The sequence below is a fragment of the Syngnathus leptorhynchus genome, chromosome 7 (assembly GCF_054491065.1).
Source record: "Syngnathus leptorhynchus isolate UIUO chromosome 7, UIUO_Slep, whole genome shotgun sequence".
Lineage (NCBI taxonomy): Eukaryota > Metazoa > Chordata > Actinopteri > Syngnathiformes > Syngnathidae > Syngnathus > Syngnathus leptorhynchus.
Genome location: NC_141201.1, coordinates 6,297,360 through 6,324,819, shown reverse-complemented (window position 1 = coordinate 6,324,819; position 27,460 = coordinate 6,297,360). Strand labels below are relative to the sequence as shown.

Below are 27,460 nucleotides of genomic sequence, written 5' to 3'. Positions count from 1 at the left end.
GTCCTCTGTATAGGTATGGTCGGGAATCCTACAATGTGACTCATGAAACTAATAATGGCACGTTATTCTTTACAATCGATTTATTTAAAGGTCATCCATTACGCGGCTCTTGTTTCAACAACTCGTGTGCGTCAAGGTGCGCGCGCACTTTTGGAGCCATGACGCGTGCCCGAGGGTGCGTGTGGAGCTTGGTCGCGTGCACTTGGTGTGATGGTGAAACATCACTCGAGCAGCTGACACCGGGCTCAGTTTGTTACGAGGCGGTGCAGGATTCACACTTTCTTGGACGCTCGGGGACGCGCATGTGGACCGGGGAGTGACCCGGGCACCGTCACGCTTTGCGCTCTCCGCTGTGCATTTTGGTCAATCTCGGGCTGGAAATATTCTCACAGTGAAGTACGGTTTGCCAATTCTGACACCATGACAGATGCAAAGTGCCTTCTAAAAACACCAAGGTAATACAGATTCTTTTTTTTTTTATGGGGCTAAAAAGAAAAACATGCCAAAATGCAGACTGTTAATTGTCACGACTTCCTCAGTGCAGTATTTTGTCGCATTAATGGTGGCATTCTAATTAACGACGCGATTGCGCCTAATTGTCATATAAACTGAGGTGAAGTATATTCCATCCAATTCTGTGCGCGTTGTGGTTCGTTGGATGATGATGCCAAGTGTTCAAAAACAGCATCACCGGGGCATCTATGCTGTTAATAGAGCCTTAGATTCCATATTAACCTCATTTTCCGTCTCTGTGGTTTTAAAAAGGCTTGTGCCTGCGCCTGCTTGTTTTGGTCATTTGAAAGGCTCCACTTTCATGCAGTGTGGCTGATTCAATTAGAGGAATAACATTTCAGCAGTCTCATGATAAGTTGTCTTCTTGAGACAGAAATCTCCTGCCTGTGTTTTAAAACTGGGAATCAGGACTGACCTTGAAACAATTACTCAATTATGTTTTTTCCCACCTTGAGTGGATAAATAAGTGGAATAAATAAACAAAAACACAAGAAAATAAATAAATACATATTTAAAAAAAAGAATAATCTAAAAACAAGCAAGTGAAATGATGATGAAAGATCATTAGGATGTTTTTTTCTGTTTACCAATTATTACCATGCAAAGTTTATAGGGCTCAATGGAAACTGCCCTATAGGAAAATGAGAAATTGACACACAGTCTCTCCTTCGCTTCTTGAAAGTCAAGCAAGGGTCAAAAGATGCAGTGCCTCTTCATAAAGGCAGGAAAGGAGTCAGACAGACAGAACTAAGGAGATTATTCGATCAAATACAGATTAAAAAGAAATGAAACACATGAACTCTCCCTTCAATAATCTCCTGTGTACAGAATATCAATGCCAATGTGTCTTTATCACAGGTTCCTAACATCAATCTGGGCAAAATTGTGCACGCTTGTTGTCAGGTGTTTTGATGCGCGTCTTTGGAGATGGCACTTAATAGCCCATCAGATCCACTTATCTTCCGTACATGGTCAACTCTTGTCCCTCCATTCCCATTTTAGTCCCCTGACACCATTGTTTTCTCTGGGCAATGTTCATTAATCTCAAATGGAAGGTTGGTGATTGTCAGGCTTTTCAAGAGAAAAGCTTATATAATTAGCTTTGAAATATGTGAGGTATACAATCGGCACTCCTATTCTATTTCTTTGCGAAATCGATCCATGTGAGTGCCATTGAAAACAAGTTTTGCTTGTTCTGTCTGCCATTTGATAGATAAAGTATTCCTGAGTCTTTCATTTCGGAGTGTATTGTATGTTTTGCTCCCACCCACAACAAATCTTTGTCAGGCAAAGTGAGTGAGTAATTTGTCATTATGGACTATATGATGGAGAGTTGACTTTATAATTGCTTTTGTGCAAATAGCTGAGTCTTTCAAGTGCCTGCTCACTCATCAAATGTGAAATTACACAACCGAGTAAACTGCCTATTTTTCAAAAATAGGTTTGCGAACAAGCATAAATTATGACATCACAAGTCACGTTTTGCCAGTGTGTCCTATTTTATCCCGATACTACAGTGTTGTCATCCAATGTTTTTATTTTTTTTTACAGAATATATTACTTCCTTCCTGTAATGCCTTGCAATTGAAGGCCACAGTTGCGCTTCCATTTTCAACTGCTTATTAAATGCCCGGAGAACAGTAAATAACAAGACAATGAGAGCAATCATGCGAGAGCTGTTGTCAGCCATAACTCATGCCAAGACATTTGCATGCAGACTCAGGGGTTCACTGTTTATAATTGGCAAATCACATACTGTGCAACATTTGGGGGGCCTTGGTAATGAAGTCCTGCCTTCACAAGTGAAAGTACAAGGAGAGCTGTTTTGGTGTCAGTAGTAACTTGGACTTGCTTGGCTAGATAGTCCAACTATCTGTTTCGAGGTTTTAAAACCGACAACGTTTTCCATTAGAGGTGGAAAAAAAGTGTTGAGTATTTGGCAAGAATTTGAAGAAGAATTAATTTTTGTGTTTGTTGTCTTGCAGTAACTTCCAATCATCTGCCATGTTTGAAGACCCGGAGTCTGTTGAATTAGATGGAAGCAGCACAGAGAGCACAGTGGCCTCCACCATTAGTGCTTGTAAGAAGGTAAGCGAAGTCACGATACGTGAAAATCACATATCCTCATATAAGTTTTTTTGTCTGCTGCATGGATTGTTCTTTGTATTCCAGTTTAGTGCAAGTTGGTCTGCTTTTTAGTTTTGGTGCGCGTGACACTCTGGGGTAGCGCAATAAGAGCGACTGCCAGGGCTTCAGGTCCACCGAGTAGATTTATTGTCTTCTTCTTCCAGGAAGAAAAAGGGAGAACTAGAACAAATCATTGGTCTGGGGTGAACGCTGAATTGTTCTTTTCTATATTGTGTGGTGTGCAGTTATCCTCACACTGACTGTGCATATTTGGCTCTAACTCACAATCTTAACTGTCTTCCACTTGATTGTGCTATAAAGACACAAGGTGATGTCAGTCTCATTATAGGGCTGCAGATTTTGAGCTGTGGCAGCATGAATTTTAATATGCAATTGCCTTCCTTGAGATCAGCTTCGTTTATGTCACCATTAGCTGGCTAAGGGTCTGCACAGGTGGTCTACTCTTGAGGGTGCACTGCAATTCTAAGTGGGCTTGGGGTTTCAGTTAAAATACAAAATAAGAACAAGCAAGGTGGACTTATTTACAGGCCCTTTTAAATGAAAAAAATAGTCGTCGATCAATAAGTAGGACAGCGCTATATCTTCACCAAGGTAATTGTTATCAAGGCTTCATTAACATGTGAGATAAGATAAAAATCATTACGATTGGATAAACAATGTGCACTGCCCGGTTAGTTGAAAAGTTATTGATTAGCTTTGGGCTCTGGAGACCCAAAGGCCCTTTCGAAAGGTCAATTGATCCTATTAACCTCAAGGGGAAACTGTTAAAAAAAGTGTGTGTTGTACCTCAGAGGTGATTCATTGTGTTGCAGGTTCTGTGCGGTAACAGTGTGCTGGACTCGTCAGACTATTGGCTGAGGAATGACAAAGCTCTGTGCAGACTGGGCCTGCTGGACGACAACACAGAGGGCAGCTGCACCATGGTGAGGAGCAGACTGTGGCTGATAAAACATGTGCACCCTTTTGGCAACATACGTGAACCTTGTCTCATCTCGTATCGAATCCGAGAATTCTGGAATCTTGAAATGACAGTGGGATAGACAAAGATAAAGATTTAGTAGGGAATCATATATAATAGCAAAATGTCTGCAGTTATGTATATAGTTTCATAAGATGCATTTACACCCAAACAATTCCTCAACAGTGTCATATTTACTATCTTTTTAACCAAAGACTCAATTTCATCCCCTTTGTTGGAGTTATAACTTTAAATAAGAGAAAGGCTGCTGTCTCATAACATGTGCGATGTGGTCTTAATAATAATAATAATTTAAAAAAAAGAGCCACACATCAGCGGTAGTCTGATAATAAGACTCCATTTCATCTTTATGAGGTCAAATCAAGTTCACCTTTGGCCCTAAAATCTCATTATCTCTTCATTGACTCCAAAATAAAGCCTCAGCTCACGTCTGGATTAATTGTAATGTGAATTTGTGCAACTCTTTGAATTGCGTTTTTAGTCCTTAGGTCATCACATTTTCTCTTTCTGCACTTCTATGCTGGCATAATGAAATAACAATGCAAAATTTATGCAGACAATTTGGTGACGTATTTTATTGCATGCCCTGTCTCACCTGGGAATTACGTGGCCAAAAGTAGACTAGATTCTAGACTAGCCAAAAGCAGGTCAAAATTGTGGCGCAGGTAGCGCGCCAGGATTTTGGTGGATTAGATTGATGAGCAGGTCCACAAATTCTGACCTGTCATCATATCACATTCATAAATTTTCCAACGGAATGGGACAATTTCTCTGGAGGGGTGGGGATCTGGCAGGGTTCTTTACAACGGATTCCTTTTCATTTAAACGTAAACAGATGCAAGCCATCCTCCCGCAGCATCATTCTCACAATTTCAAGTGACAAATTACTCTTTTGACTCTTAATTCTCTGCCGGGCTTTCCACACTTTGCGAGGCTAATCAGTCAAACGGGGCACGCCATTGATGATACGGCCTCTGAGGCGACACTGAACTGTGTACGGAAGCAAAAAGACAGAAATGGTCAAATATGGATTGTGAACTGGGTTTGAGTGTGGCACCTAAACTGTTCTTTTATTATATATACATAAAAAGAAGTTATTACACAGTTTTCTTTGTAGTGCACAACATTGCCAACATTGAGTGGATCGATGTTAGTAATAATGGATCAAGGCAATCATCGGCACAATTGCTTTGATAGCTTCAATTTTGCCTTTGATCTTTTTGTTGAAATGGTGCTGGCACTCAGATTGTATTTTCTTTAATTTTACGAATGTAATCATTTTACATTTGATCTATGTCATACATACGGTGTGCCTCGATTATTCAAAGTCAAAAAGTATTCTAACTTTTTTAGTGTTCCAGATTTCAAAAAGCAATTTTCTGAAAATTTTATATTTGAATTCCTGTATACTAGCCTATTTCTTTGTTGTTTTGTTTTGTTTTTTTTGCTTAAATTTTTTTTTTTAGACATTCATTAACTCAGTTTTGGTGGTGACATTAAACCCGCCAATATTTTTGTGGTTAGAAAAAAACATTTTTTTATTTATTTTTAGTAGTGAGCATTGGACAGCAAAAAGAATGAGCTTAATAAAATATGAAAACATTCTTCTGTTTTTTCCCTCACCCACCTTTGGCCTACAGGATATTGTCACCTTTAATCAATCACTCACATTTTACCGCACTGAATCTCATCTCATTCCAGTGATATTTGACATGAGAAATTTGACAGTGACGTTTCCAGCCTGGCAATAGATTATCTTGCCTACAAAACTGAACCCTTTTTTTTTTTCCTTTTAATCTTGCTGTTGGCAAAATTTTCTCTCAACATCGTCCATTTCCCATATCCTCTGGCCCCTTGCTTGGAAGCTAGAGGAGAAGAATCCATTCGTCATTAGATTCATGCATGTCTCCACATTGTGACATGTCGTTTCCTTGGCCAGAAAGTAGAATAAATATGCCATCAGCCACAGCTAGAACGTTGACTTACGACAGGAAGACAAACTTCGTTATTTTAGCCATGCTCATCTTCGCCAGTAACCTCAATTTTAATGTCTCTCCTCATGCTAAAGGTAATCTAGATTACACTTTAATACACTTCAGCATAGTTGACAACCAATCATGACATTTCAGAAGTTTATTTGATTAAAAATAAAATAAAGATAATCTTTTTGAATTACTATCATCACTTTTATTTATTTTTAAAGAGTGTTATTCTTGAGTTCACTTAATATTAATTAATCAACTGCTAGTGGATTATTAAATTAATGGCCAACTACCCCAAGTGGCTGTAAAAACATAATATGCAATAATGAGAAATTGTTTTATTCTTTCATCTGCAAAGCCACCTTATGTAGCTTCAATTAAAAATAAAAAAAATAAAAAAACAGCAAAGCTTGATATTGATTGAGACTGCCATTTTAACTCAATTTTGCAAATCTAGGTCACTAAGAATGCAGCGTACATGCTGGAAGAAGAAGAAAGCAAAGGAAATTGGCTGTAACTGTTGAAGCCCATAAATAAGTCTGTTAAAAAAAAAAAAAAAAATGATGTCAGATGTGCTCTCATAATTGCTTTCACAAGCTGCCACTACCTGCATTACTGCTTAAGGTTTATATTTGAGCTGGCATTAGAAGAGCATGCATATCACAAGTGCACAGTCAATACAGGAGTCAATCTGAAATTTAACAGGAGTCACAGTAAAAGCAAAAAGAAAACCAAAAGAAGAGCAGCTGTGTGTGGGAGGATGAGAAGGAGGGAGGGCGAGAGAAAGAAAGAAAGAAAGAAAGAGAAAAAGCTTTGACTGTCAAGTCAGAGTGAAACGTTTAATAATGCTTTTGTATATTAACCAAGTCTGTGCATCCATTATTGTATGGCAACATAAGATTTGTGGGCAAGTGATGAAAGAAAAACACCAGTTGGTCACTGCCTGTTTGTGTGTATAACATTTTATGCAAAATGGGATTTATGTGTGAATATGCCAGAACAATAAGAACCCGTCTGTATTGTCCTGAGCGGCTGAAGTCTGGACACACATACGGTAAACACATGCAGGATGTATTTTTCCAGGCACCATTCAGACTCAATTGAACATTGGCCCAGATTCTACCAAGCGGTGACTTTTTATTCGGTTTTGTAAGGTGGGCATTTTTTCATGAATCCATTGTGAATTGTCCTAAAATTTATGACTCATGCAAGCTTATTGTTCAGCTTCTGTCCTTTGGGGTAGTAGTCATGGCTGAACAATTCATCAAAATACAGTTTTCAAATTGTAAAGGATGCAATTTTGTGGGGCGGGGGACACAACAGCACCTTTAGTTCGGTTGGTCGGTTTTGACTTTTTAAACATATGTATATTTGTTTATATAGTGTCTAGATGAAGTCAGTGCTTAGGAAATGCAGTCCAGTAATAAAAGCTACAGATACATTTGCATCATAGTTGTAATCTGATTTACGCCATAGTTGTTTGGTAGAATTTTATCAAGTCATAGTGAACACTTAAAAGACAACGCTTAAAAGTCAAAGTGTTCAGTAGTTTCTCACCAAAGTACATGAATAAACTGCCTGGTTCATCTTCCCTTATTTTAGCATAAGCCTAACCTACAAAAACCAAAAATGTGTAGAAAAAAAAGTTTTTTTTGTAGTACAGATTTATTTATTGCTTGTGTCTGTTAAGAAATACATACAGAGACAAAATAATCACCTATTAAAACGCAATCGCAATATTGGCGGGTAGGTCCAATTATGTTAATATATAGCATGTACCTCTCATGTATTTATTCATGTACTTATTTGTATAACCTTCAATTATCCTGGTAATGCAATTGAGAACAGATTCTCATTTGCAATGCCGATCTGGCCGCTTACAGAAACTCTGATGAATTTTTCCTCCACATTTTAAAAGAAGAATGTTATTTGTGTAAATTCACAACCAACATGTGTATTCAGAAAATAACACCAGAACATCGAGGCAACTTACAGTATGAGGCAGCTGTTGAGGGTTTCAATGCCTTGCTCAGCGACTCTTCATGGGTGGGTGGTCCGTTGCCACATAGTCGCTAGCTGTATCTGTAAATATAAACAAAAGTCGAGTGAACTTTTCACATCCACAACAACATGGTCACTTCTTCATCTGACATGAATGTTCTTGTTCTTGTCTGGTACATCTGGTGTCAAACTGAGAGATTCAGAGCGACTCCCTCGACACCTCTTATCAAGTGCCTCGGGGCCTTCATTGTTTGATGAGGTCAAATATACCCTCACTCCTCCTCCACAAAGTCAAACATGAATTATTCAGCCCCATTCTCCTCTATTGAGGTGATGTGGTTATGACAGGCAGAAGGTATTAATATTAAAACAGAACTTTGTAAACATTTCCCTATATATAGCTGCTTTAAATTGATGAGACAAACGGACAGAACGGCAGATGTCTTTTTAATCCACCAAATATTGCACAAAATGATTTCAAAAAGCTGTGTAAGATTTTCCAATAGTAAAATCTGGTGTTGTCATTTTTGATGTTAGTTTTACTTCTTTTAACCTGACGCAGCATTGATTTCAGAAACAATTTGCCTTGTAACTCTATTTTTATGCACCATCTGCTCTTTCTCTCTAAATAATACTCCTCTTTGTGCTGCACGGCCCAGATGAGCAAGTCGTTCACAATTACTACTTGTGCCAGCAGAGGCTCCTGATGTCGGCTGCTGCTTGTACATGCATTATGCATTAATATAACAGCTTCTGGAGGGATGCTAGCATGCAAAATCCGTAAAGCTTTCAGATCAACTCAAACTCAAGTGCTGGCAAAACATGTTACGATATAACCTTTTAAACAGTTTTGTTTTTTTTCTCCCTGTTAGATTTTTACACAAAGACGAATTGTTGGTACTTCTCTCAATGAAAGAAAAACACAAGGAAAAAAATTCTGGCGTCCAGTCCCTGGTCATTTCAGCTGGGATAGTTTCGAGCACATTCACAACCTGAATGAAGATAAGCAATATAGAAAATGAATGCATGGATGAAAAAGCATTTAAATGTTTTCTTTGAATGAGAAATAAAGCAAATCCCCAAAAAGGGAGAAAATAGAATGACTATCAAAAAAGTGGAAACATTCAACTTTTGAGGACTTAAGTGGATAAAATTTGGCAATTTTATTTTAAGTCCATAAATGTATATTTTTCATGTTAACTGCTCTGTTGAAAAGATACATGACACAAATTACATATGTCTTTCTTTTTCAGTCACTTAAAAGAGATTTTCAAAATGCATTAAAGCATCTCAGCTGTGAGGCAGGATATATCACATTTTAAAAAGTTCTAAGAAGATTTGTGATGCGTGGAGATGTAATAATTTAGAACTGACTGTCTATTCTCGTACATCTAGAGGGGGAGGAGATTTTTGCAGCAGGTGGTGGTGCAGGTGATGGTTGAAATAAACAGCAGGATTCCTTCCACCTGTGCGTGTTTTGCATTGGAAAACCTCCAGCACTTACTTCTCTCCAAGTTTGACTAGAATGGCAGCACTTAGATGTTAGAAACATAGAAATGTCGTGACTGCGACAAAATCGCTCCACATCCCCCCCACCACCAGATGATTCGTTTTGTTCCTCCAGTTCCTCCCTCGTTGCAACTGGAGCTATGCAGGTACTTGACTATGCCAACATAGATCAGTTAGGCTGTGTGCTGGAGAATGAAACTGCAGCCTTGTGAACAGTCCCAGACTCCCCACGCTGACATGAGGACTCCATCATAGACCATTAAAGGCTGTAGCGAGAGACGAATACGGTGAAAGAGATAGCAAATAAAAGATGAAGCAAGTGTGACAGAACGGGAGAGGAAATGAAGGGACCACTGATCTACAGCTCCTTTGTCAGCTATGTCAGATAGCATGTCTTATGGAACTGAAGTCACATGTGTGACGATATTGGTTCCAGCATCTGTTTGGGTATATATATATATATATATATATATATATCTTTTTATTTCTTTATCCTAATACATAATAATTTGACGGAATTTTCAGTTGGATATCAGAAAACTAAAATATTTGATAGTTGCAGCCCTCCTAGAAATTTGCACTGCTTACATAAAAATATATTTTCTTTTTTTACCTTGTCTTTTTCAGATGTGTTTTGTAAATCTGGACCCTGAGAAAACAGACTGTGGAGATGATAAAATTATTAAGGTGAGCAAAAACCTTGTATGCCCCACTTTTTTTTTTTTATCCATTTTTAATCCCATTTTAATCCACACAACACTGGCATGGTAAGCATGGATATAAGGTCAATTTGTTTGTGTAATGTGTAGATTTGGTAGCTGCTCCCGCTGGGTGTAGCAAGCAATCAGTATTCGTCTCTTATTATCGAGGGGGTCAGTAATTAAGAACCAATGCACTGAGAAGCCATGTTGCGCCCTCTTCTCCACAGAAACTGGCACTGGTGTCTCCAGACCTGCCAAAGCTTGTTGAATTACTAAGTGCTCACCAGCCCAAAGAAAATGAAATCCTCTTTCTCAATGGCCTTGAGGGATCCAATACTTTCCAAACACGCCCAACAGCTCCTTCTCAGGTGATTAGAGTTTGAGATCTAAATTAAATCTTGGAATATTCTGACAGTGAGGTGTTTCTAGAATGGTACATTCACCACAGTTGACTTTTTTTTTCTCGTCCTCAACAGCAGCAGAAAAGTACTGGTGTGTGTCTGCTTCAGCGTTCAGGAGAGAGGCGCTTCGTCCAACCAAGCAGTATTATCTTTGAGATCAACAAGTTTCTTGCAGGTTTCCAGTGGGGAAAAGAAAGACAACTTCATCAAGGGCAAATAAGACGGGTTGAGGATGACACCAATCGGTCAGTTTCATCTATTGAGGAAGATTTCCTAACAGCTTCAGAACACATGGGAGATGACAGTGAGGATGACGGATTTAGAAATGGTAATGTCCTGTCAAATATACTTTGTTGACATATACCAAAATCATGCCATTCTGAAAAGAAAATGTGTTCAGCTCAAAATTCAAAAATTGTATGCAAACAAAAGAAATCCCAAATAGTTTTGTGTTTCACTCTCTTTCTATCTCTCGGCAGAGGCAGAAGCTGGTGGACAGGCAGAGAGCTCAGTAGAGGTTGCACAGAAACACAATGCTAATGTCCTGGGTCAGAGGACACAGCTGGCTCATCATCAGAGCAAGGAGGATGCAGATGTGAAAAGGGAACCACATCAGCAGGTCAGCCGGCACACAAAGGAATCAGCCGGTCACTACGCTACCAATCTGGCAGAGTCGGTACTACAAGATGCCTTCATACGGCTTTCTCAAGATGAAACCTCCTTTATCTCTGAGGCTGCAGTCAGTGTGTCACACTCTCGGTGTCACTCCGAGACGACACACGTGCAAAGAAAACGGCCTTCCCAACAGCATGCTTGCTCATTTGAACTTCCCAAAATTGTCATAGTTCAAAGTCCAGACAGTGCAGATGGAACTGCAGAGTGGCCAGAGACTCAGGGGTCAAATATGTCTGACCAGGATATTACCACAAAAGACATTGAGATGCCAGAAAAGAAAGGTTATAATCCTCTCCGCAATGGAGGGCTTCCATCTAAACCTGTCGAGGTAGCTTTGGCCTGCGCTGCCAATGTTATTGGCACCATAACTTCCCCACAGCTAGCAGGACACCTCTCCAAGGATTCAATTTCAGAAGAAGACACAGAAGAGGAGCTAGAGAAACCAGAGGAAAAAGGCGACTACTCTTTTTCCTCAGCCATGTGCGGTATGGCTCAGGTTGCCGGTGCCGTTGCAGCGTTGGAGCTTACAGAGACGCCCGGGGAGGTTGAAAATAGTGACACAGATTTTAATCCAGCCTACAAAACATCACAGGGTTTAATAACTGCTGCCCAAACATCTGCGGCCTTCACGCTACATTGCAGCGTTGCAGAAGGTACCAGTGTCGAAGCATTCCGTGCAAATATTGCTGAAGTACTTCATAGGGAAGCAGCTGAGGTGTTGACTTATCCACATGGCTACCGGAGTGTAGCTGACCTCTTGGAGTCCACACATAACAAGATAGTTGATGGGATTACATGCCCAAAAAAATCCTGCACCGAAGAAAGAGAAGTGGGAGAATTAATCGACGAGGTGGCCGACAGTCTTTTTAAGCATGCTTTGGAAAAAGCCCAAAAGAAAAAAGAACTGGAGGGAACTGGGAAAGATGCACCGAGCCTCCAGGTTCTTCTGCAGGACAGCGTAAACAATTTGCTCTTTGAGATTCTTTGCCAGGCACAAAAAAAGATTAGTCACATTTCAAGAAGTGATCAAGAGACGTTTGAGACACAGGACTTTGATACTGGTTGCAAGCAGCATGTTGCCACAAAAGGAAGCGATGATCCATTAAGTCAATTACAGGGTTCAGTAAGTTATAAGCAATCAACTAACAATGACAAACATAGCGGTATGTGTCAAAGCACAGACAGACTTGCCATGGTTCCTGGAATTAGCACAAATATACTTGAAGAAAGTGATGTCAATGCATCTCTCTTTACATCTTACAACAAAGAGCAACCGCAGCACTCATGCTGTGTACAAATTCAATCTAAGTCTAACATACATATAAAAGACTACTCTGGTCACCAGGACACAACTGCTGTTAGAGTTCCCTTGAGTGAAATCCCCGTTCATTGCACAGAAAGACGGGGCCGATTTGTGACGGGAAATGACAGCAGACAGTCTTCTCTCACCCCGCAGTCTTCACTCAACTCTTGCAGTTCACTCTTCTCCTGGAGAATGGACTCAGAGAGCAGGACACCCATTACTTGCTTTGCCGATGATTTGGCTGCTACAGTGGTGTCTATGGCCACGGAGCTAGCTGCCATATGTCTTGAAAATTCTACCGGGAAGCAGCCTTGGTTCTGTGCCCTCAAGGGTACATCTCCAGAGGGCCCAGAGGCTTTCTTGATCCCCGCTTGCCGAACGGTACTCAGAAGGAAAGAGGTTCAGAACAACAGTGTGTCCTCCAAGAAACATCGAGCACCACGCCTCAGTGAGATTAAAAAAAAAACAGAGGAGCAACCAGAGTTGATGGAGCGCCTGGTGAACCGAGTGGTAGACGAGTCGGTCAACCCTGATGAACCACAGGACCCGTTTGCTCTTTTTGCCTCGGAGGTTACTGCCAGGATCATGAACTGCCCTGAGCTGAATGTGGTGGACACTTCCAAAACAGGCCAACCTCGTAGCAGATTGCAGTGTGAGAGGTGGAGCCGCGGAAAAGCCTCTAGTTATGAAAGCATTCCAGAGGAAGATGCAGACCCCTCGGGTACACTGAATACCCTGGGCCCTGGTAGTCGTCTCGGCCAGAACTTGAGTCGTGGTAGCTCTGTTTCCAAACAGTCAAGCTGTGAGAGCATCACAGATGAATTTTCACGGTTTATGGTAAACCAGATGGAGACTGAGGGCAGAGGCTTTGACCTTCTCCTCGACTACTATGCAGGGAAAAATGCCAGCAGCATTCTGGCTGCAGCTGTGCAACAGGCGGCATCCAAGAAAATTGGTCACCTTAATGTTAGAACTACATCCTGCCTGTCCAAACAGTCTAGCACTGAGAGCATCACAGAGGAGTTCTACAGGTTTATGCTCCGGGACATGGATAAGGAAAACAAAGACCACGTCATGGCAAAGACTAAAGAGTGGAGCAACAGCCTTTTCCCGCCATCTGCCCGGACTCCCTTTTGCATACGACAATCATCAGTCCCAGACAGGCGATCCTCAGATTCAAGACTGACCGTCAGCTCACCCATTAAAGCCAATTCATTTGATGGCTTTGCCAGAAATGTGCATGGAGATACATTGAATATCTGCCCAACCAATTCAGTGGCAGCAACGGGACTGTGCAAATCTGACTCGTGTCTCTATCAAAGAGGCAAGACTGACCAGATCACTGATATGCTGATCCACGATACCTGGTCCAGTTCTATTGAGTCTTTGATGCGGAAGAACAAAATCATTGTTGATCCAGAGGACAGTATTGAGCTGGAGGCTGCGGGAGACTGCCAGCCCCAAGTACAGCAGTTTGCAAACCGTCTGGCAGCTGACATTGTAGAAATTGGCAAATCATGTGCCGGAGATCAGCAAGAGGGTCCAAATGGGCCAAACTCACAAACGCACATGCCTGTTGGTGAGAGGAGGAGGGGATTCAAACAATCTCATTTAAACTGCAGTCGGAGTAGGTCAAGTCAGGAACAAACGGGGGTTATATCAGGTGCAGGTAACAGCGGTACACCCCGTTTAAGAGCCCCCAGGGATGTACCAGTGATCCACATTGAGGGGGATACCCACGAAAGGAGAGATGGACCTCCGGAACGACCACCAGAGATGCCAGGTACCAAGCGTACGGAGAAGATTACAGCCAACGGCAACAGGTAGTCGTTTATAACCTTTACTGTAAAAAACAGACATTATAAAAAAATCTGCGCTAGTTGACTCGGGTTCTAGTTGTCTTTCCACCAGACTTTGCATTTTGAAAGATTTTCAGTGTTGAGATCAAATTGCATTTTTCATTTGTTTTACAATGACTTTGGTGGTGTTTCGAGAGACAAGGACAGCTTCAGTTAAAAAACCAAAACATGTTTTTCCGAATAGCTTCCAGAAGACCTAATGAGGCACAGACAGATGTTTTAACAGCATTTTAATGTTTTGCAGTTAATGAAGGCTGTCACGATACTTTGTGCATCTCAATCTCAAATGAACCTGAAAAGAGATGCTAATGAAAGTAGTTAGAGAGAGAGAGAGAGAGAGAGAGAGAGAGAGAAAAAATGTTTTGTTTTGAAGTGACCTTTTTCACGGTGCACATTTTGACTTAAAACTAAACCCCACACCTACTGTTGAATTGTCCTTTGCTATGTTTTACTACAATATTTATGCTAGAGTAACAATTGTACGATGATTTAAAACACAGGTAACAATGTCCGGGTTTACATCTGGAGTACTTGTTTGGTTCTTATTGCATTGCTAAACAAAGCAACACTAACAGTGGCTTTCGCATTAGGTTGTAATATTTTTCCGTTTTAATGGAACGCTAATCCTTAAATCCATAAAGTACATGCTGAATAATGAATAAGGGTGGAGATATGCTCCTGTTTGCAATCGCAGTCCGTCTCTAAGGTTAAGAGTGACACACAGCCGCTCAGAGTCAATAATTGTTGATTTCTTTCCCGTATTGTCAAGGTTGACAGCCCTCAATTATTTGATTGACTTAATTTGATCAGTGTGCTCAAAAGCAGTGAAAATACAGGCAAACCCTTGGAGGAATGGACTTTGCCCATGCGTTAAATATGCTGATGAATTAGCTACCTAATTGTGTAGTGCACGCTGAGAAGACACGAGGAAACCGAGGTACTTTAATCCAATATCAATTTTGCTCTCCCAGCAGTGAAAGGGACAGGTCAGCTGTGGTTGCGGCCAAAGTAGAGAAGAGGGACAAGCGTTCAATGAGCGCTAGCAGTGAAGAGAGCATGGGAAGCTGGTCCCACATAAACACGGAGGATGAGACCAGTAGTTTTATCCAGCTGAGCGAGGGGTCAGTAACTGCCGTTTCCCGATAAATGCTAATGAAGCTGCTGCTCCCACCGTCACCTCACTGTCATTGGCCCATCGCTGCTGACTCCTGTTCTCTCTCTTGTGCCAATCCTAAATTTATTTCCCCCCGCTTTATGCTGCTTCTGCTGATTTCATGCCAGCTTGCTCGGACAACGAGCTTCACAAAGGCCCGGTACGAGGCGTGACCAACCTTCGACAGTGCTCAGCTCTCGTCATTGTAGAACGTACAGTATGACTTCTCAAAGCAAAAGCCTCTTGCTTGATGGCAAATTGAGAGGCCAGTCACTGATCGTCCTTGGCTTGCTGTGTTCCGTGGGAAATCTTTCTATTGTGAAACGCACCATCATACCATCAGCATTTTTAAATGAACACTTCATCCCCAAACCATGAGACACAATGGCATGGTTACCAGCACCGGCTCATCCATCAATTCCACGCCAAGTACTTCCAAATCTCATTTTCAGACAGGCTTGTCGTGATTCAAATATCACCAGCTCTGCAGTCGCCAAACATGAGTGTTAGATTCTACTGCAACTGCAATGTGATTTGACCAATTGCAGATCGTCATCAGTGATAAGGCAGAATGCGTAGAACTGAAATATGAATGCTGTCCTTTTGTTTTTTTATGATTGACAGCAATGGGACCAGCAGCGGCTCAAGCGTAGGCATGGCCGATCTCGAGACTTTCTCTGATGTGCAATCTCATAGCACAGAAATAAGGTAATTCTGATATTAACGTTATTATTGGACATTTTGATGTCTCTTTGTTTCGACTAGTTTCTTACGTATTCACAGTGGAGGGCCCGAGAAAGGCGACCAATCAGTAACCAAAGACGGTTACTTTGGTAAGTAAGAATTTGGTGCTTCAAACTTCTGAAATTCCAGAAACTGGAGATAATCCTCCAATTCTTCTTACGAGAGAATTGTGGTGACTAATTGATGACTGACATTTTAGAGAGCAGCTCAGCCAGGACAGCAGGAGGTGGTGGCGGTCATTTTAGGGAACTCCTTGTGGTAAACTGTGACCTGGAAGCAGACTGCATGGATTCAGAGGTGACAGTGGCTTTGCAGTGGATCGCAGCTTCCGAGCTGGGTCTTCCAGTTCTCTACTTCAAGAAGTCTAAAGAACAAAAGATTGCCAAGGTGGGTAAACATGCTTACCGTTTGTTAACATTCATTTTTGACATGGGTGCTTCTGATTCTCAGTTCCAGAAGTTGGTCCATCTATTGTCCCAGAAGTCATGGCGAATCGCGGACTTGTTCAGTGCTGTGCTTCAGTTCTGTAAACTTCATGAAGAGAGTGAGGACACATCGCTGTCCAGCCTGTTTGACTGGCTCTTAGAGATCCTGTGAAGTGGATTAGTTTTCCCCAGTGTGCATGTTCACTTCCTCACACTGACGCTTGTCTTCTCACCAAGTGTGTCCGCTTCCAAAGCTGAGAGCACAAAGTGATCATCCAACTTCACAAATGCTCCTTCCCTCACCGCTGTCACTTTGCGTCCATGGAGGGTTCCGGTTTTCTTTTTGTCTGTCACTGCTCACATCCATCCCAAAGGAACATGAGTTGGACATTCCTATTGGGAGGGAACAAGCCATTTAGAGATTATGGTTAGCAGGGTTTAACTGCACCAAAGTACAGTATATCGATTTACACAATAATTAGAGAATATTCACAGAATCTCACAAAAAGTATTGTGTTGATCCCTTTATTTATTTCAGAAAGTACAAATGTTACTGTTGTTCATGGCTGTTCACATAAGATCACACCGATGCTTAAAATATTCTTTTTCATTAGCCACCAAAAACGTCTTTTTTGTGAACATGAACATTTATGTTGGGATCTATTATGTGTTACTTGAGAACAGATCTTAGATTGTTGTCTTGTATATATTGACCGTTTGGACCTGCAGCACCTTGGAATAGTGGACTGACTCTAGCATTTATGGTCAGGAAGACCATGTAAGGTTCGTATTGTTCAATTTGTAAGTGAAATTGGTCTGTTTATTTCACTTCTTTGTGGTACTCTTGTGTTAACAGAAGCACACATTCGAGCTGTAAAATGTCATTATATAAGTGAATGAATGTATTTATCTTTTGACATCAATAAAAATCCATGTGATGTGAAATCTCTTACTTGTGGCAATAGGACGTGACTAAAAGAAAATTCTATTACTCACCAATTCAGGACGCGAGACAAAGCCGTAAGCTGTCAAAAAGAGCATAACTGAGTCAACCCCTACACAGTAACCAACAAATGATGTACTGTATTTTCCAGACTATAAATCACTTCTTTTTGCACAAGCTTCGAACCCTGCGGCTTATCTATGAATTTTTCATGATTTTTATGATATTGTAGGATTTGTGCACATTCTCTTATATATGGAAATTAAACATTAAAACACTTGCAGCTTATAGTCCAGTAAGTTTTATATCTTAACAAACCAGGATCTTCCCCTAAGTTTAACTGGTGCATCTTATATTCGGGTGCGGTTTATAGTCCAGAAATTACGGGTGCTGACAAACAGGCTGAGGGAAATTTTTGTATGTGGCTGTGAGGCAGGTCTCTTTGTTCACACCTGTTACTCTTTCAACACAACAGACTGCCGTATACATTTTTTCTTTGATGAATGATGTCAATTTATTGTTGCTGTTGCCATACTGTACTATAATGAGCAGCTTGGACAGATGTTTAAACCTCTCTCCGAGCTTGCAATCATTCATAATTGTCATCTTCATATTTTTCCTTACTTATCCATCACCAGCAACAAATAGACATATTTGTGATTTAAAATTTTAGATGCTCACAGAGTATAAGTCTCACAGTTTTTAAATTTCATTGGCTGGTTAGGCGTAATTATTCGGCTTGACTTCCAAATTTTTTGAGCCGTATTTTTCCAGAAATGTTTGGTTGGAATCCACAACACTGCAAGACTTCAGAAGCATTTGACCTTTGCGTTAGTACAAGAAAGTTGAGTTATTCACAGGAACACTAACTACTTCAACTTCAAACATTACAGCAAAGTAGCACAAAATATATGTATGTCCTCAAATAACCCCAATGAAAGCATTCTAATGACTTGGAAAACGTCTTGGAAAAGGCAGGGCAAAGTGGAGAGACATCAAACAAAGCAGCAATCAGTAACACTGCAATTGGAAGTCACAATTGTACTCCCAGGTGACACAAAACAAATTTCAAATCATTTTATGGTCTCCCTGAACACATACACAAGTATCAAGTTGAGACTTATGAATTTGAAACACTCAACACATGGTGGAAATGCATTGGCCTCTATTTCAAGCCGATATCTCTGCACCGCATGAGAAAAGCAAAATCTTGGAGGAAATTACTCTGGCATAGCAGGGGGGCTAAACAACAAGATGACCTTGAGCTCAAGTGTGTCATCCTTCTTTGATTGATAGACTGTAAATCCCAAGCTGGGGATTTACAAGTCTTGCAATTGGAAGATCACAAGACTGAAAACGAGTGGCACTCACTTAAATTAACATTTCAATGTCACGCAGTTACATGTCATTGAGCTGCTCATCTTCATATGAAGCTGTCAACAGCAGTAGCATATAAGTGCACCACCAATTGGAGTGTAGTGACATGTGGACGTATACTGGCTCCCGAGGGTGAAGAAGAGGGGGGGGGGGCGGTCAGCACCAAATCCGGCACGTGTTATCCTTGCTGCCTGCGGTAGAACACAAACATGAGCAGGTGGCTGCACAGCTGGGAGATGTGCAATTAACAATTTGTGACGGGCTAGCAAGGACCGCTTGATTTGCAGCTCAAAGCAACAGTCGCTATTATCAGACGTGCAAGCTTGCCAAATGTAGGACATCTGTGGGTGTGCTGTACCTGTGATAATGGTGTCGCCTTCGTAGTTGAAGGCGCAGGAGAAGATCTCGTCGGTATGGCCCTGTAGGACCTGAAGGCAGACTCCGGACTGGGCATCCCATAAGCGAACTGTCTTGTCGGAACTGGCAGTCAGAACCCTGCTGCCCTGAGGACTGAAGCAGATCTGACGAAAGGGGCCTAGTCATTTTGTGTGTATTGAATAAAAGATTTAAGCAGAGGTGCTTAAAATGATAAAAGGAGGTGAACGGTAGTGAACACTTACTAGCCCGTGGGGGGGATTTTATTTTAAATACTTAAGAAGGATAAAGAAAGCAATTGTGTTAAACCCGGGCGTATCGTTCTTGGAATCGTTTTATTCTCACACAGATGGGACAAGAACCAAGAGATGATCAATTAGCCCGACTCAAGATACCCATAGAAATAAAGTATGGTTTTATTAGAGACATAAACAGAGCACTAAGGAGAAAAACGAAAGAGGAAAGAATGTGCCTATCAAGGCCAGAGGAGTCAAATAAAAGAAGTAATATTAGAAAAATAAAAAATATGTTACTCTAAAAAGTTATCGGGATCTATTACGGGTAAGTAGGAAAAAAATGGCAGAAAAAAAGTGGACTAGGTCATATAAAAATGGGTAAATATCAGAGTTAAAAAGCATAGGTGGGAAAGGTGTCCTGTTAAAGAGAGATAAGAGTCATAATCCTTTGGATTGACCCCCCAGCCCCCACCCATCTATTTATAACTGACAGATAAACAGAGGGACCTTCTTTTGTGCACATGACCACTGTGCCTTCATTCGCTGGAGTGTAAATAGAGCAAGCACTATAAAAGCATTTGACCTTTCCTCTACATTTGATTATGTGAGGCGAAAGATGAAGCTGCAGGTATTTCCTGCAGAAACATCACAACATAGGTTAGCTTCTGGACTGGACCGAGTGAGAATAGAACAGCCTGAAAGCAGGCCTCTTGTCCTCCCGCTTCAACATGGCCATGTTTACAAATAAACATCTATTTAGAGCAGATCCCAGGAGAGTTCCAGCCACAAATTGAGGCTTTAAGTTACACAATTGCAAGAGCTCAAAGAAACCTGTTTGCCACAATCCTGCTACGAATTACTCTCAGTTCCAAACAGAAGCGGTGAATAATTCAATATTTTGTGTGATCGTTCATATTTTATGAGGCCTTGTGGAATGTTTCTAGTTCGAAGCAGCTGTGCATTATTCATTTTGTCGATATCATCCACCCTTTCCCACCGAGAAACATTTGTTATGATTTTGAAAAAGAGAAACTAAAAGAAAGCAAAATAAGTTACTGTACAGGTATGGGGAAAGACATGCTGTAAATATTCCTTGATTATTTTTGTTTGAGGCGTATGTGGTGCAGGCGATATTGTGACAATGAAAACAATTCATTCTTAGACTAGTTCCGTGAGTGACTCTCAAACACAGTGTCACGGCACAATAATGCGAGAGATCATCAAGTGCGCCATGGGAAATTATCCAGCGTCAGTCAATTTAATGTCACCTTTTCCGTTCTTCCAACAGAATAATCAATGTGCGATTAAATCAACCTTGCTTTTGCCACTGCCTTTTGAGTTTTGCGCCTCTTAGTGGCGATGTATGATTTAAACAAAAACAAAAAAGTTAAAGGCTTTATATTAAAGGTCCGGGTTTATTTTTATATTTATTATTTATTATTTTTCAATTGACAAGACAAGTAAGGATCCCTACCTTGGAGATCTCTCCCTCATGGCCTTCCAAAGTTGTCAGACACTGGTATGTGGTCGCACTGAACACTCTGGCTGTGCCTGGCAAATATTAGAATCAACAGTGTGCATGCAATGAGAGAGATTGTCTCACAAGCTTGTGAAATTCAAAATATGTCTTTGCAGAGATAATAATGCCAGTTTGATGTGATCATAGAGCGAGTTAAAAAAATTCAAGACAATACTCGCATAGCAGTGTTTTTTTTTTTTTATCAGTTCTCAATTTTTGATGGGTCGACTGTGAAATATTTAGCAGATTTTGTTGGATAATGTCCCTCACACAGCTTTACGGATGGAATTTGTATAAGCACTGTGTCTACCGCAACTCATGGAGGTTTCATATGTCATAATAAAGGTAATCACCATTTTTTTTTTCCCCTGCAAGGAAAAACGGAAATCAATTTGCAGTGCATCATTTATTTAGTCAAGTAGTTGATGAACCTGGCAATTATTTGGGATGCTGTTTTTATTCGAGCAGAGGCTACTAATAATCACCCTTGTTTGTTCATTTTTAATGCCTGGTATAACTAAAAGTACATAATTTTTTTTAGGACTGTAAATACATCTACTGTGAATCGGTAATAAGGGTAAACTACTAAAATAATAAGTATAATGGTCTCACCATCAGCAGAGGCTGTAGCAATGAGTTGACCCCGTAAATCAAAACAAACATCCAGCACCTCCTCTTTGTGTCCAACAAGGGTGGCTACACATTTGCCACTGCCTGCATCCCAAACCTGAAAAAAAAAAAAAGATATTGCAGCAGAAAATACATTATTTGGTTGGTGGGCTTGGAGCAAGGTTTCTTTATGCTGTAAATAATTTAGATCTTCTCACCTTCCCTGTTTTATCCATGGAGCCCGTGACTATGAGTGAGCAATCCCAGTTAAACTGCACATTGCTGATCTCTGCCTGGTGGCCTATCAATGTGTAGACACATCTTAGAATAAAAGAGGGAAAACAGTTCTAGGTCAACGGTGGTCTCTTCCACACGATGGATGCATTACGATGCAGCGAGAAAAAATGTCTGACCTTCCGGAAGCAACATCCCAAATAATAATGGTGTGGTCAAAGGAACCAGTCACAAGCTGAGTGCCAACAGAGTTAAAGCACAAGGAGAGGACCTCTGCAGTATGACCCTTGAATGCAATCAAGAAGAGATCAATTTGATTCACCTCTTTGTCTCTTCTCCAGGAAGAACATGATGTTAATAACCAATGAAGGTTGATTATTTCGCTTGAACTAAATACATCTCAATCTTTATTGACTGCTGTCTGGAAGATTGATTGGTGTCATGATGAGGGCAGCAAAAAGCAGCTTCTCCTGGTTGCCATGTTGCAACACCCCTTAGAGAAGGTTTTTACTTTTTTTTTTTTTTTATTAACAGCTTAACAATGATAGCCAGATCATGAGCGGATGTGTGATGTTGAGAGGGTGTGCTTGCAGCGCTAACAGGGTTCAATTTAACAATGAGAGGAGAATTCTATTGATGTACTAAATGCCTCATACGAGGGAAAAGAAAAGATGACTCACAGAGAGAGTGGCCACCTCCCACCCTGTCGCCACTTCCCACAACTTGGCGGTAGCATCCATGCTGCCTGTGGCCACGAGTGTACTCTGAGGGTTGAATGCCAGACACACCTACACAAAACACCATTTTATTTTTCACACTTACAGTTTGGATTCCAGACAAAAATATTTCACAGTGTGTCTTGGACCTATCAAATGATTTGTGCTAACAATTTTGATTTAAACAGGTCATACTCACTATTTCCGCCATATGGCCTCGAAATGTATAGAAGCATTTGCCCGTCTCAGCACACCATAGCTTACAGGTTTTATCAAAAGAACCAGTGGCAATCTTGTCTCTAAATTGCATGAAGACAGAATAGCTCTTAATGTCGAAAGACAATAACGGTGACTTTCAGATACAAAAAAAAAAAAGGTTCAGTACCCAAAGGGGTTGTTGAATGCAATGGCATACACTACATTTCTGTGACCCTCCAGAGTGTGCAGCTCTGTGCCCGAGGCGGTGTCCCAAATACGACACGTTCTGTCGTAGCTCCCGGTTAGAAACCTGCAGAGTGAACAAAATGATAGCAAAGAACACAGGAGCTTTTTCATGAGGCGGCAGAATTTTGCACATCACCTTGACCCTGATTTGTCAAATGCAACATTAGTCAGAGGTAGTATGTGTGCCTTCAGTTCCTGGAAAAAGGACAAAAGAAAAGTCATATGGTATCTAGGATTACTTTTCTTTCACTTATGTCACTAAGTTGTATTTGGAATGTGCATTTCATGGACAGGAATTTTTTATAACTTCAATCAATAGCTTCACTTGCCTTATCAGAATTTTGAATTACAATTGCTGTCCTTTGTGTGTGCCTGCTGCTCTCTAGTGTTTACATTGCGAACGTCACTACTTAAGACATCAGAGGGAACGGATAGATGGACTAACCTTGGAAAAAGTGAAACTGTCGTGGTCCTCCTGGTTCTGTTTCTGTTGGAGTCGAATGATGAGCTTTTTGACTTGCTCAGCCCGGGATTCTGTGATCAGAGGCTCTGATTGCATGATCTCTTTCAGTAAATCATCTGGGTTGGTTCTGCATAGAAAATAAAATATTATAATAACAAATAGCTGAGTACAACGTTAAAAAAAAGGTTGATTATTACTAATTAAGTAATTTAAAAGCAAAGCGAAGAGAACACGTCGTTTTGATTATTTGAGACTTTCTTCTTCTGGAGCACAACAATTTATAACTGAAGGTAAAATGTATTTACTTTTGTACTATCCGTCCAAACTACTATTTTTTTTTACACTGAGGCTGATACTGAAAAAAAAACAAGTATACAGTATGCATGCATAATTAATCTGCATATCTTAAGTATAATTAATCGTGCACGTACTGTATTGTCAAATCCAAAAGGTCAATTGATTTGGTCCTCAAAAGCCCTGCTTTTTCATACTCCAGGATTATACCTGAAAGGAGATAAAAGTCATTAAATCGAATAGTAATAGATACGATATCTTATCCGCACTTTTTATTTGATTTAATTCTCTTCAATTGCAGGCACATTTACGACGAGAGGAACTATAAATCACCTTTAAGAATTATGGTTTGTGTTACCTGGTGGGTAATATCTGAGAAGAAACCTTTTGAGTCTCATTTTGCGCAAGCAAGACCACGTCCTCCGTCAACAAACCGTTGCTATGGTAACAGCCAGCACACGGCTGCGACGCATGCTCAGTCGGGAATGGAAGTTTAAAATCACGCGTAATGTACGGTCTGATATTTATGTATTTATTTATGTATTTTATTATTATTATTATTATTATTATTGTTTTATCTCCAACTATTCCTGTTGTGTTAAAATTATTTCAATCATTATTTTAATAGGAATGAAAAGTTGTGTTTTAAAAGTTGTGTTTTTTCCTCTTTCCTTCAGAACTGTATGGTATTAAACTCTACTCATTCTGTTTCCCAACAGGTGAAAGTCTATACTGTTTAAAAACTTCAGAACTGCATGGTATTAAAGTCTACTTACTCATTCTGTTCCCTAACAGGTGAAAGTCTAAACTCATAAAGCATGACACGTGCACATCCAACTCATTGCATTATTCCAGCTAGTGGTGGTGACTACAAGGGGAAGTGTCATTATTTGAAAGCATGTATCAGATAAAAGTGCTACATTAGGAACCCTGGGAACTAGATGACAAAGAGATTCTATTGGGAGGTGGAACCATGGGCTGCTGGGAGAAGCTCAAGTCCTCAGGCTGGGCTTTCCCTACTGCAGTCTTGTCCCTCTATGGGTTTTTTGCCAACTGCAGGATTGCAGAGCCTTTCCTCACGCCATACTTAATTGGACCTTATAAGAACATCTCTGAAGAAGTGGTAAGCTGATATCAGCCACCAGCAATGTGTTAGAGTACTACATCAGCAACCATGTTTGTTTGCACGTTGTTGCTGTTTGTTTTTTTCTTAGGTGACCAACTATCTATTTCCCATATGGACATATTCCTACCTGGCTTTTCTTTTCCCTGTTTTCCTGCTGACTGACTTTCTGAGATATAAGCCACTCATTGTGCTACAGGGGTTCTTCCTGGTTTCCAACTATGTGCTGCTCTGCTTTGCCCCAGGACTGATTGCCATGGTCTTCCTTGAGGTTTGCACAAAGTGTTATCAATCCAAATGTTTCACAGAAGATGATTGTCCCTCAATCAGAGATGTCACAATAAGGGAGGTTAACCTAGAATAATTGCCCTGAGCTGAAAGGGCCGCGAGAGATGGCTGACATTGGCCCGTGAACCCAACCTCTGATTTTGAAGACTATGGATTACACCGATGTCATTTTAAAAACAGCCGTCACCCCTTTTCCACCCTCCCACAGATTCATTATGCTGTCGTGACTGCTACAGAGGTGGCCTACTTTTCCTACATCTACAGCGTGATTCCCCTCGAGAATTACCAAAGAGCCACCGGTTACCTTCGCAGCGCCATGTTGTTCGGGTACACGTTTGGTGCCGGCCTGGGTCAAGTTCTCGTCTCATTGGCAGGTGCTGTTTCAAATCTTGCAAAAGAGAACTACTAAAAAAGCTTGAGTTTCAATTTATGCACATCAAAAACACTGGGATGTAGTTTTTCAACATGCATATACACTGTAAAGAGAATTGTGAAAGAAACTCTTGAATTATTTGAAAATTTCAGGAGGCAGTATGAAAGTATGAATTCTAATCAACAGGGTTGGACTACTACTACATCAATGCCATTACTCTGGGCGTTACAAGCGTGGCTTTTCTCATCTCCTTCTGGTTGCCAATGCCTCAGAGGAGCATGTTCTTCAAAGGGAGAAAAACTGCAGCTCTGGGCAGACAGTCCCAGCAGGAGGGGCCTGGGAGAACGGACAAACTTGATGGAACGGTAGCGGATGAGGAGGACGCTAGCTCGGGGAAACAGAAGATGGAGCGTAATGACAATGCTGCCTGGTGCAGCAGGAAAAATGTGTTCAGTGCAGGTCATTTACTTTGGCAAAGCTTCAGGGAGTCCTACTCATCAAGGCATTTTCTTCTGTTCTTCATCTCTACCTTACATGCCTGCACACATTATTTGAACATTTTTATACAGTGACGATCAACAAGAATTATTTTTTCTTCTAATCATCCACATGCAGGCATTTGATCTATTGGTCCTTGTGGTGGGCTTTGGCCACAGCTGGATATACACAAATACTCAACTACATCCAACTAATGTGGGACCATATCGAGCCGTCTGCCACATCATCTGTTTACAATGGTGGTGTAGAAGCTGCATGCTCGCTTGTAGGTAAGACAAAGCACAAAGTACGTTACTAATTGCAAACAATGTATCTTACAAATACATACATATGCATATATATGCATATAGTATATATAGTATGCCTGATGCTGCCATTCCTGTCTCCATTTTGTGGGGTAGGTGCTACAGCAGCTTTCTCAGTGAGTTATATGAAGGTAAACTGGTCAGTGTGGGGAGAGTTGGCATTAGGTTTGTTTTCAGCCGTCGGAGCAGGCGCTGTGTTCCTGATAGTGCTCCCCGGCAATATCTGGGCCTGCTATGCCGGCTATGCCCTATTTAAATCATGCTACATGCTGCTCATTACCATCACCACGTAAGTTCATGTTATCAAGACAGCAGAGTTCTGGAAAAAGCTGAAATAAAACCACAATGTTAATTCAGATTTCAGATTGCGGCCAATCTCTCCATGGAGTGTTACGCCCTGACATTTGGGATCAACACATTTGTGGCTGTTTCCCTGCAGACCATCATTACACTTATTGTTGTTGATGGAGCCACATTAGGACTGGACATTGTGACACAGGTATGTTTGGACAGATAACTAAACATGTATGGCATCATGCAATGCACTGTGATCCAGTGATGGAAACTCAGTGACATCTAGTGGCTATCCTATAGCATTACATACATATCCAAAGATGGAGCTTTATTCCTTAGTGTTGCTAAAAATGCTATTTTTCTCTCTCTTTCTCTCTCAGTTCATCATTTATGGGATCTACCATGTTGTCATCTCCGTGTTGTTTTTGATTCGAGGGACCTACACTGCTTGTACAAAGCAAAGCATTTCAAAACCACCAGATATTAAAAAGGAGCAGAACATTGTGGAGGTGATCTATGACGAAGCTTTCTGATCAAGGTCAATTGTTCTACTGGGACAGAAATTAGTAGATTATTATTACGGTGCTATTTTAACAGCAGTGAGTTCACCTCATACAGTAGAGATGTTTATTTTAAGAGTATAATTTTAACAGTTAAACATGAAAAGCTTTTACTGAATACCAGCTATAAAACAGAAATAAAAAACTCAGTCATAACCAATATCTGCCACTTAAATTATATTCTGTTGCACGTATATGCTGCTGATATGTTAAGATTCACCCTTTAAGGAAAAATTAAGGAAATCAATTGAGCTCAATCTCAGTTTCTTACTGTACCTTGGGTTTCAGTCTCATTTTAACAACTGATGAAAGATTAAATGAAAATTGACTCAACTCTTTTTTTGAAGTGGTACCTGATTTGAGCAATATTTAGTTTTTGGAGGTAACACCTTTTCGACATTGACTGCAGACCAACT

At 40.7% G+C, this 27,460-nt stretch overlaps 3 protein-coding genes across 5 annotated transcripts; 2 read left to right on the top strand and 1 right to left on the bottom strand.

Moving 5' to 3' along the window:
- The first annotated feature begins 262 nt into the window (after positions 1-262).
- Positions 263-17,328, top strand: sphkap (SPHK1 interactor, AKAP domain containing). 2 transcript variants are annotated; one of them, XM_085917007.1, is made up of 12 exons: positions 263-455; positions 2,499-2,601; positions 3,474-3,584; positions 9,760-9,819; positions 10,061-10,201; positions 10,313-10,562; positions 10,714-14,035; positions 15,043-15,192; positions 15,849-15,932; positions 16,008-16,057; positions 16,168-16,355; positions 16,419-17,328. In XM_085917007.1, the coding sequence occupies exons 1-12, from the start codon at positions 421-423 to the stop codon at positions 16,563-16,565; spliced, it is 4,641 nt and encodes a 1,546-aa protein (XP_085773133.1). In that variant the 5' UTR covers positions 263-420; the 3' UTR covers positions 16,566-17,328. The 2 variants fall into 2 exon arrangements, with proteins under 2 accessions (XP_085773133.1, XP_085773132.1); XM_085917006.1 differs by having other exon boundaries at positions 10,310-10,562.
- On the bottom strand, positions 16,924-24,027 carry daw1 (dynein assembly factor with WDR repeat domains 1). Of its 2 annotated transcripts, none has more exons than XM_085917010.1 (13): positions 23,937-24,027; positions 23,741-23,813; positions 23,292-23,436; positions 22,983-23,041; positions 22,788-22,910; positions 22,602-22,701; positions 22,367-22,474; positions 21,866-21,972; positions 21,671-21,773; positions 21,456-21,570; positions 20,799-20,875; positions 19,072-19,234; positions 16,924-18,904 (listed from the first exon to the last, which is right to left on the bottom strand). In XM_085917010.1, the coding sequence occupies exons 3-13, from the start codon at positions 23,403-23,405 to the stop codon at positions 18,870-18,872; spliced, it is 1,104 nt and encodes a 367-aa protein (XP_085773136.1). In that variant the 5' UTR covers positions 23,406-23,436; positions 23,741-23,813; positions 23,937-24,027; the 3' UTR covers positions 16,924-18,869. The 2 variants fall into 2 exon arrangements, with proteins under 2 accessions (XP_085773136.1, XP_085773135.1); XM_085917009.1 differs by having other exon boundaries at positions 23,962-24,027.
- A 549-nt stretch (positions 24,028-24,576) lies between these two features.
- Positions 24,577-27,367, top strand: LOC147054432 (thiamine transporter 2-like). Its single transcript, XM_085917008.1, has 8 exons — positions 24,577-24,726; positions 24,818-24,997; positions 25,223-25,388; positions 25,574-25,889; positions 26,003-26,154; positions 26,287-26,479; positions 26,548-26,689; positions 26,865-27,367. The coding sequence occupies exons 1-8, from the start codon at positions 24,577-24,579 to the stop codon at positions 27,015-27,017; spliced, it is 1,452 nt and encodes a 483-aa protein (XP_085773134.1). The 3' UTR covers positions 27,018-27,367.
- Positions 27,368-27,460: the final 93 nt, after the last annotated feature.

Excerpts from the sequence above, each read along its gene's own strand:
- LOC147054432 (XM_085917008.1), top strand. The coding sequence starts at position 24,577 with ATGGGCTGCTGGGAGAAGCTCAAGTCCTCAGGCTGGGCTTTCCCTACT. Across the intron at positions 25,890-26,002 it reads AGGGAGTCCTACTCATCAAG|GCATTTGATCTATTGGTCCT; the intron begins GCATTTTCTTCT and ends ATCCACATGCAG. Across the intron at positions 26,155-26,286 it reads AGCTGCATGCTCGCTTGTAG|GTGCTACAGCAGCTTTCTCA; the intron begins GTAAGACAAAGC and ends TTTGTGGGGTAG.
- daw1 (XM_085917009.1), bottom strand. The coding sequence starts at position 24,001 with ATGAGACTCAAAAGGTTTCTTCTCAGATATTACCCACCAG. Across the intron at positions 23,042-23,291 it reads ACAGTTTCACTTTTTCCAAG|GAACTGAAGGCACACATACT; the intron begins GTTAGTCCATCT and ends TCCTTTTTCCAG. Across the intron at positions 20,876-21,455 it reads TGCTACAGCCTCTGCTGATG|GCACAGCCAGAGTGTTCAGT; the intron begins GTGAGACCATTA and ends AATATTTGCCAG.
- sphkap (XM_085917006.1), top strand. The coding sequence starts at position 421 with ATGACAGATGCAAAGTGCCTTCTAAAAACACCAAG. Across the intron at positions 3,585-9,759 it reads CAGAGGGCAGCTGCACCATG|ATGTGTTTTGTAAATCTGGA; the intron begins GTGAGGAGCAGA and ends TGTCTTTTTCAG. Across the intron at positions 10,563-10,713 it reads GGATGACGGATTTAGAAATG|AGGCAGAAGCTGGTGGACAG; the intron begins GTAATGTCCTGT and ends ATCTCTCGGCAG.